Consider the following 10,000-nt stretch of genomic DNA (forward strand, 5'->3'; position numbering starts at 1 on the left):
TTTCAATAATTTTTCGAAAATCACACTTCTAAAATACTTTGAGAAATCCTAACATTTTTCTTAAGAAAAAAATTGTGATGTACTTAAGAATATTTTTGAGAATTGTACTTTTTACAAACTTTCTGAAGAAACCTTTTTTTGAAAAAAAATTGATGTACTTAAGATTATTTTAAGTATTTCTCAAGAATTGCACCTTTTAGGAACATCTGAGAGAAATCTTACATTTTCGTCTTGAAAATAAAAAAAATATGATGTACTTAAGAACAGTTGTGAGAACATCTTAAGAATTTTTCAAGAATCACACTTCTTCGAGAAATTACATTATCTTAAATAAAAATGCAAAGCATATTTTTTGAGAACAGCTTAAGATTTTTTTTTAAAAAAATTTAAGAACTGCACTTCTTACAAACTTGCAAACAAAATGCGATGTACATTTTAAAAAACATCTTCAGAACTTTTCTTCTAAACTTGTAATGTTTGTAACGATCTGATCTCCAGTAATTACACTGCTCTCCAGGAGAAATGACTAATTAACTAACGAGATCTCGTTTGATGATGTTTGATGTGTGACCTCGGAAACGTCTCGTCTCTTTCCGGCCGGATCGTTCGTCTCAGTTTTGTTTAATTCACGTCTGGAGTATGAACGATGACTGTTCGTCTCCTCCAATCATATTTCACATCTTAAGTCTCAGTGTTAGAAATTCTATTAGTGTGACATTATTACAAAGGCCTCAAACCAGAATGAGAAAGTAATTAAGCGAGGCGTTAGGGCCGCAGGGTTTAAAGATCTCTGATTAAAGATCTTATCTAATCTTAGAACCATTACGATTTGTATGACAATTAGGCACATTTTCCACTCAGTGAGAGAAAATAAAAATGTTATTTAAATTATTAATTATTTAGAGAACCATCGTAGTATTAGTAGTACTGCATTTCATTTATGGTGATTTTATAGTTAATAATCAATTATTATATTGCAGTTTTGAGAATCTAAAAATAACCATTATTGGGAATAATGTGAATTACAAACTTGTGTAATTATACTGAGTAACAAAAACAAAAAGTTCTTATTTGTGAGAAATGTGCTTGATTCTCATGAAAATTTCTTAATCTGTAAAATGCAATATTTTCTGTTTTGTTATCTTTGATGTAATATGACTCACTAGTGTTTATTTTTACATTTATTTTACAGTTTATTATTTTATTTTTTCAATTATTTTTTGCACCTTTTGTGCTTGAAATATACTGGGTTTTATGTGTTGTGTGTGTGGTATTTGTTGTACTTTATTAAATTAATAATCAGAAAGAATAATTACTGGTCATTGTGTGTGTGTGTGTGTGTGTGTGTGTGGAAAATGTGCTTGATTTTCATGAAAATAATGTCAGATTTAAAAAAAAAAAGTATTTATCAATTATTATAATTTTTTTTGTGTGTGTGTGTGTGTTTAGTAAAATTTAATCCATTCATGTTGTGTTATTTTATTGTATTTTCCGCAGGCTCTTTCAATGGGAATGGTGACGGAATACTATCATTACATCTTTACAACACTGGTGAGACACACACAAACACTCACTCACACACACACACACACACACACACACAAACAAACACTCTCACACTCACACACACACACACAAACACACTCACTCACACACACACTCACTCACACACTCACTCACACACACACACACACACACACACACACACACACACTCACTCACACGCACGCACGCACACACACACACACACACACTCTCTCACATACACACACTCTCTATCTCACACACACACACACACACACTCACACACTCCTCACACACACACACACACGCACACGTCTCTCTCTCTCACACTCACAACTCACTCACACACACACACTATCTCACACACACACACAGACACTCTCTCTCTCTCTCTCTCTCTTGAACACACACACACACACAGTGCATTACTTGTAAAAGAGAATGCTGAATTTTCCATTTCGGAATCTGACTCAAAGCTCCATTTTTCTATGAAACTGCTCTCATTGAGGTCCTTGTTAATCTCGTAGATGTAGATGTAATTCTTGTGATATGAGTCACGGCTGCGTTGATGAGAATCTGATGGAGTGTAAAATTGAGTCTCGAGTCTCATCTGGAGAGTTCTGAAAGCCTGGTCCGGCGTGAATCCTGAAGCTCATCTGAACCGAGACGCTTTGACTCACAGAGAAACATCTTACTCAGAGTCTTTGTCTCGTGAATTTTTATGCTTAAAATAAGAGAAAATCATTTCCAGCGGGGTTGGAATTCAAACGGGAAAACAAGTTTGTTTATTTGTTTGTCTGCAATATGCTTCTTGTTGTTTAAAACAGAAACCTCTTCATATCCTGCTTTGCTTGTTTCTTGTTTCAGGGATGTTTAGATATTTAACAAGACACAAATTAATGCAGCGTATTCTCAAGAGATTCATGTGTTTGAGCTGTGCATCTGTTTTTGTCATTAATTCATGCTAATATACTTAATCAGTTTCTGTCTTTCAAAACACACCAAACACAGCACTCTAAGCATTAAAAATGTTTTTATCAGACTCTGAACTTTAGATAAGAATTTTAAATAAAACACTGATATTATTCTGCACTGCTACTTTGGAAAAACATAATAGTTTGACCTTTGAGTTTTTATCAGTATTTCATTACGTTTACACATATTTAACTCAGATTGAACGTTGACATTTCTTGGCAAAGTGAAGCAATATTGACTGTAAATAGTGTGTTATGATGATATTTGCTTGCACAGACTGTTATGCAACACTCAACATGTTTGTTTCTTGAGCAGCAAATCATCATACTAGAATGATTTCTGAAGATCATGTGACACTGAAGACTGGAGTAATGATGCTGAAAATACAGCTGCGCATCACAGAAATACATTACACTTTAACAGATATTCACACAGAAAACAGCTGTTTTACATTAGAATAATATTTCACAATTTTAGTGTATTTTTGAAATGCTGTCTTCACATGTCATTATAAGCGTGTGTTCGTCCACAGGACCTGTTTGCTCTGGATATGGAGCCGTATCGCTTCAGCGGAGTGAATATGACCGGTTTCCGCATCTTGAACACGGAGAGTCCGCAGGTGTCCTCCATCATCGAGAAATGGTCAATGGAGCGACTGCAGGCTCCGCCCAAACCTGACTCGGGCCTGCTGGACGGATTCATGACGGTGTGTGTGTGTGTGTGTGTGTGTGTGTGTGTGTGTTTATATTTCTAGTCTGAAGTCAACAGTAAAGAGACCTAATGGACAAAGAAAATGTTACTGCATCAAACACTCATTCAGCATCTACATGGATTTATTAAAACATAAAACCGGTCTGAACTGAATCGTTCCCAGCTCATGATCCTGATCTCGAGTTGAGGACTAATGAATATTAATACTGTTTAATGACTAAATATATTTTGGCCTTAAATAACTCTGTGTCCTGAGTTGAATCAGAGAAATAAATTGAAATGAAATAAAATATTTTATTAGCTTTTGTCCTTTTAGATCACATTGTAATTTTCATGTTATGGAATAGAGCAGCTCTAAATTAAATTAAATTAAATTAAATTAAATTAAATTAAATTAAATTAAATTAAATTAAATTAAATTAAATTAAATTAAATTAAATTAAATTAAATTAAATTAAATTAAATTAAATTAAAAATATATATTTCAACTTTAAAAATGGTTTGTCATTTTTAGAAACTTTCACCATAAATCACAATTAATATTAATAATAAAAAAATAAATAAAAAAAACTAGTTTAGTCTAGTTTAGATGTAGTAACAGCCTCTTTTGACCAGATGTCCCCACAAGGATAGTTAAACCTGACATTTTTGACTGGCCTGTGGTCCCCACGAGGGAAAAAACATATTAAAAATAGTGAATGATGATTATCTGATAGTGTAAGAATGCAAACATGTTTTCTGTGAGGGGTAGGTTTAGGGTTAGAGGATAGAAAATATCGTCTGCTCAGTATAAAAGTAAAAGAAAAACAATACAAAATAAACACAACACAAATAAAACAAAAACAAACGTGTGTGTGCGTGTGTGTGTGTGTGTGTGTGTGTGTGTGTGTTTATGCTGCTATTATACGGACGTTTGTGGTTCAGCTCCTCAAGTGTGGCTGACGCTTCCTGTTTGAAAGCTCTTTATCCGTCTTTGTGCTTTCTTTTGGCGTTTGTTCTGTTCTTCTCTCAGACAGACAGAAGTGTGTGTGTGTGTGTGTGTGTGTGTGTGTGTGTGTTAGATGCCTTCATCACCCACAGATCATGAACAAACAGAAGCTCAACACACAGCGCAGGAAAACACACCGTTTAAAGAGACAGAAGCTCTTTTATGAATCCTAGACATCAGACGCATCGCTCAGCACTCTAGACTCTAAAACAGCATCACGTGCATCTTTCAAGGAGAAGGAAGTTTCAGAATGCAAACTATGAGCTTCGAAATCAGTCACGTCTTGGTGTTAGATGATGTTCATGTCACACAAACACTTCATTGTTGAGTCTGATCAGCTTCAACAGAGGGACAGATGAAGGTGCAGAGATCGACTTACTGTTTTTTTTAACAATTACTAAACACTCACAATAAATATAACAATATAACAAAATATAAAGAATATTTGAAATTCTAAATGATCATTTTTAAATATTATTAAATATTATTGTAAAAAGTTAATTTTTAAAATCTATTAAACAATTAAAAATAATTTAAAATACATTTAAAAAAAATAAATAAATAGGTGAGTAAATATATGGAATATTTTTAAATTTTTAATTTATTATTAAATATTACTATTATTATTATTATTATTATTATTAATAAACCTAACTGAAATTTTCATTAAACCTTTATTAAACAAATTACAAACAAGCATTATCACTATTTAACACACCCACAATACATTCAATTAGTATACACTGAAAAAGAGAGAAAAAAATAAAATAAAAATAAATTATAATAAATATGAAATTATATTTGTTTTATAAAAATATTATTAATAAATTTGAAAAATAAATAAATGATTTAAATGTATTTTAAACCTTTATTAAAGATCATCATTATTAAACAGACCTACAATAAATACATTATATATATATATATATACACACACACACACACACACACACACAAATACATACATACAAATATCTATTGAAATCATTTTTTAAATTAATTTTTAAATGCCTAACTAACCCTAATTTTAATAAATCTACATTTGTGTAAATAACACTCAACTATGTGATATTCATAAGCAGCTATTATATTTTTTGCACCGAACAACTCATAACTATCTTTGCTTTAAAACTTAATATTGTAGAAAAGACATTCATTGTCGTCTTTGGCTAAATCTACGATCTGAACGGAGTTTGAGCAATAGTTGCATTATATGATGTGGATTTTCATTGTTTCTTTTTTTTACTGAATGAGCTGCATGTTATAATACTGTATATATAAAATGTTCTCCTGGAGAAACAAACGTGTGGATATCGACGAATCTCCCACTATCTTCCCCGGAGAGAGGCTTTGAAATCAGCTGTAAATCATCTCGCCGCTGAGTGATTATTAATATCAGAAGATAAAGGGTTGGGCTGAATAATAAATAAGCGACGCGAGCTGATGAAGCGCTTCATTAGAGTAAGGGATGTTTATGACTTTCTCTCGTCTGGCTTCATTTGCATGAGTAAAGCTGCTCTTCAGATGTAATCAGACGGATGGATAATGGAATTCATTAGCAGCAGAACTATTATTTCTTCAGTAAGAGCTCCGTGTGTTCACTCAGAGTTCATCTGCGGTTTGTTGCTTGCTATTTGAAAACAAAGAGATGAAATAGCTGATGATATCAGACCATCAGATGCCATAACACACACACACTTCAAAAATCTGTTTTTTTTGGACTGTTACATCATGTTATGTCAGGCTTCCCGGAGTTAAATGATGACATTTGCTACAATTGTTGCGCTGCTGTACTGTTCGGTTCTGGTCCTGATGCCGGAGTGTTCCGCTGTTGCCATGGTGACACTCTTCAGCGGAACGTGGCGCGTGTTTGGCGCTGAGTGAATAAACACAATCTGGCAACTCGCGGTGCAACTTTGCAAAACACAGTGGATACGTTTCTTATCAGATGTGTTGAGTTCAAACTGATTTGAATATTCATTTACATTCTGTGTTGAATTTTTAACTTTGATTAATTGCCTAAATTTCTGTATTCCTCTTGTGTGTGCGTGTGTGTGTGTGTGTGTGAGAGAGAAATTGGGACATATCCAGCTTTACACAAAGTTCACATCAGTAATTCAAGTTTACACAATCAAAAGCTCATTGACTTAATTCAAACACTCAATAATTAAATTCAAACAGTTCAAACACTCAATAAGTAATAAACAGCTAAATACTTGTTCATCCCGTCATGTGTGTCATGAAGCTGATGCTGTGAATCAGGAAGTTCAGATGAGTCGTTTCGCCACCGTCTCTTGATTCTTTGCCAGCTCTCATCCGTAGCTGATTCACAACGAGTTAGGTCTCAATCTCAGCAGTAAAATCCCAGTGAATTAATCCAAAAACTCTGAGATCAGATCAGGCCTTAAGCTTTGGGCACACGTGCTCCACGCAGGTGCTCTTTTAATTCTTCACTTCGTTAATCAGCGAATCACTGCGACACATCGCCCTCCTGTGGACACTCGGGTGAAGACCAGCTAAAACCAGCTCAGGCCAGCAAACCAGCTTAGGACAGTTTAAGCTGTTTTATTTTCAGCTTCACTTATATAAAAGTGCCCTTTTTTCAGCATACTGCATACTATTTCAGTTATAATATTACATCTGTTGAACCTCGGTGTGTGTTTTTATACAGTACATTAGATCTGATAGGACTGAGAGAGAGACACACACAGACTGCGCTCTCTCTCTCTCTATCATCTTGACAACCGTTGCCACCAGTGAGGCAGAGTTGCCATGGAAACCTTTGCCCGTGTGGTGAATCTCTGTTGCTAGCGTGCCGCAGGAGGCCTGTGACGGTGATTTCAGTGGGTTTTACAGCATGTGTGCAGAGAGATTCGTTATAACTCAACACAGTAGTGATGAAGAGCTCATCATCGTAAACACAAACACACACACACACACACACACACAAAATGCACTCACACTCACACACACACACACACACACACACACACACACACACACACACACACACACACACACAAACACACACACACACACACACACACACACACACACAAACTGAAAGCAACATCTTCCTCTGAATTACTGTGTGTTTGGATCTGTTTGTGAGAATGAAGGATCTCTCACACTGATTGTGTGTGTGTGTGTGTGTGTGTGTGTGCAGACGGACGCGGCGCTGATGTACGATGCGGTTCACGTGGTTGCGGTGGCCGTCCAGCAGTCGCCGCAGATCACCGTCAGCTCGCTGCAGTGCAACCGACACAAACCCTGGCGCTTCGGGGGACGATTCATCAGCTTCATTAAAGAGGTACAGGCACATATCAGAGCTATTACTCAATAAATCCAATACATTACACATTACTACTTTAGTTTAATTAATTTACTTATTTTACTCGAGATGATGATACACCTTGCACCATACAAGAATAAAATAAAACACTTGGAATAATTCAATGCTCTGTCAATTGTTTGTAACACAACAAAACCATAAACAACACCTCCAAACAAAATATTACATTCAATAACTTGAATACCAGAAAATGTGATTAGATTGATGATTCACTTTGATTCAATGTAAGCATCTGAACTTTCACTTTCAGATTCACTTGAGATGATCAAAACTCAATATATTGAATGTGAATCAGAAGCTCAATGTTCGATGAATCGATTTAATCTGAATTCATGAATCAAATGATTCAGTTCAAAGACCTGTTGATTCTTTTAGAATACTACAAGTTAAAGGGGTCAGGAACTGCCTTTTTTTATTATTTTGTACTATCCTCTGAGGTCCCCTTATAATGTTTTCAAGATTTTTACATCAAAAAACATCATAGTTTAGAAGTAACAGGCTATTTTCTGTGCTGTTTTTAACCCCTCAACAGAACGCTCTGTTTGAAGGCGTGGAGGATTGTAGACTCGGAAGTTAACACCCAATGTTGTGATTGGCTAATAGTTGTGTTGACAGCAACATTCCTCACAGATGAACGCTGCTGTGATTTTGAATCGGCGGGCGGGGCTAAACAGGTAGCAACGTAGAATCGGTGGGCGGGGCTAAATAGGCAGCAACGTAGAATCGGTTTGCGGGGCTAATCAGACAGCGATGTAGAATCGGTGGGCGGGGCTAAACAGGAGACTACAGGCTTGTTTGAGATGAGCAAAATCTGCGCAGAACCGATTACCGGTGATCACTGCGAGATGCATGCCGGTTAGAAAAGTGTCCGAGTTACGTCCGCCATTGCTCTGATGTCATGCTGACGTGTGCCAAAAGACTCTCGTGACGGCGAGGCGGCTGTGTCGGATTGAGCAGTCGAGCGCAGTTGCTCCCCACTGACTGCGCTATTCAAAAGGTGCGTTCGACTTGAAGCCCGGCTACAGGCGGCGATCAACGAGAGTAGCCGCTTGCAGTCGGGGGCGGAGTTGAAAACAGACATGTCAAGCCGGACACTTTCTGCTCCCGTTAGTGACACTCACCAGAGTCGTGGTGTTTTTGCATACTTTATATCAAGATGACAAGTAAATTAAATGCAATATTTGTCAAATACACAGACGTTTTTAGAAACGTTTTCATGAGCAACAAAAACAGTTTTTACATACTGCTTAATACAGCGTGATTTTTTCAAGAATAAAGTTCAACATATCATATACTATTTAAATACTAATAAATTGGGTGTATATATGCTTTTATCAGTGTTGTATGATAAACGTTACTCAATACAACAGTGCGACTAAAGTAAAAAGCTTTTACCGTTCAAAAAATACAGATTTGTGGCCATTATTGGAACTGAAAAGGTTAGAATAAACCCGAAACACACGTGATCGTTGTCATGCGGTGAATCTGGCCAATCGTGGAGCAGCTGTGTCGTCATCAGCGCTCGTGCAGTCGCTCTGGAGAAAACTACTGCGGCGGCTGAGTCAGCCGGCTGCTCTCGAAACGCTCTCGTGGTACTTTGATGACACACCGTGACAGTCATGTGACAGCGTCGGCGCCGTCTCAAGTCGGGACAAAATTTCTAACCGGCATGCACTGCTTCAAGTCAGATTCCGATCGGTTTTGGCGCAGCGCTATCATGAAGTCGAACGCACCTAAAAGCATGATGGGAAACGACTGACTGACGACACAGCTTCATGCTCATTGGCTGAGAATGTCAACTGATACTTTTTCTCTTTATTCTTAGAATTAGATTACCCATTTATTTATTTATATTTACATACGAACTAAACAAAAACAAAACAAGCCTAGTGAAGTTAAGAATTAGGACATGCGTTTATTTTATTAAAATTTTCTCTTAATTAGAATTCTTCCTTGTTATTTTCACTTTATTCTATTGTATGTTTGTGTGAATTAATAAATCAATCCATTAAAAATATACATGCACACATACTAAATGGACTGTTTAGCCATTATGCCTCATCTTTGTGTGGTTTCATCTGAAGAAGTGTCCAGGGGCTGGCTTAAAACAGGGAAGAAATTCTAGTTCTGAAGAATGTTTGCTACAAAACAGCTTTGACTTGCATAGTATGGAAAAATACTATGGACGTGAAATGGTGGCATAAACTGCTTGTTTGCAAACATTCTTCCAAATTTCCTCCTTTGTGTTCAGCAGGAATTGATGCACATGATGACAAAACTGTGGTATTTCGATTACATCCACTGCGTCTGCAATAAAAAACGCGAACGCGATCTCCTCCATTGCTGACGTTTGCAGGCGACAAAACAGCGAGATTCAGGAAGTGTCCGACTTCAAAGGTCTTTTTTGACCCCTCCCCTTACTGCAGCCGCCTACTCTCACCTACATTTCA

At 36.4% G+C, this 10,000-nt stretch overlaps 1 protein-coding gene across 1 annotated transcript in view; it reads left to right on the forward strand.

Moving 5' to 3' along the window:
- The window catches only part of LOC109068158 (glutamate receptor ionotropic, kainate 2-like), a 51,074-nt gene that overhangs the window by 22,055 nt on the left and 19,019 nt on the right, over window positions 1-10,000 (forward strand). The window contains exons 5-7 of the mRNA XM_042721535.1: window positions 1,498-1,551; window positions 3,032-3,205; window positions 7,365-7,508. Of these exons, the coding sequence (XP_042577469.1) occupies window positions 1,498-1,551; window positions 3,032-3,205; window positions 7,365-7,508 (372 nt within the window). The remainder of the gene's footprint in view (window positions 1-1,497; window positions 1,552-3,031; window positions 3,206-7,364; window positions 7,509-10,000) is intronic.

This window comes from Cyprinus carpio, chromosome B4, assembly GCF_018340385.1.
Source record: "Cyprinus carpio isolate SPL01 chromosome B4, ASM1834038v1, whole genome shotgun sequence".
Taxonomy (NCBI): Eukaryota; Metazoa; Chordata; class Actinopteri; order Cypriniformes; family Cyprinidae; genus Cyprinus; species Cyprinus carpio.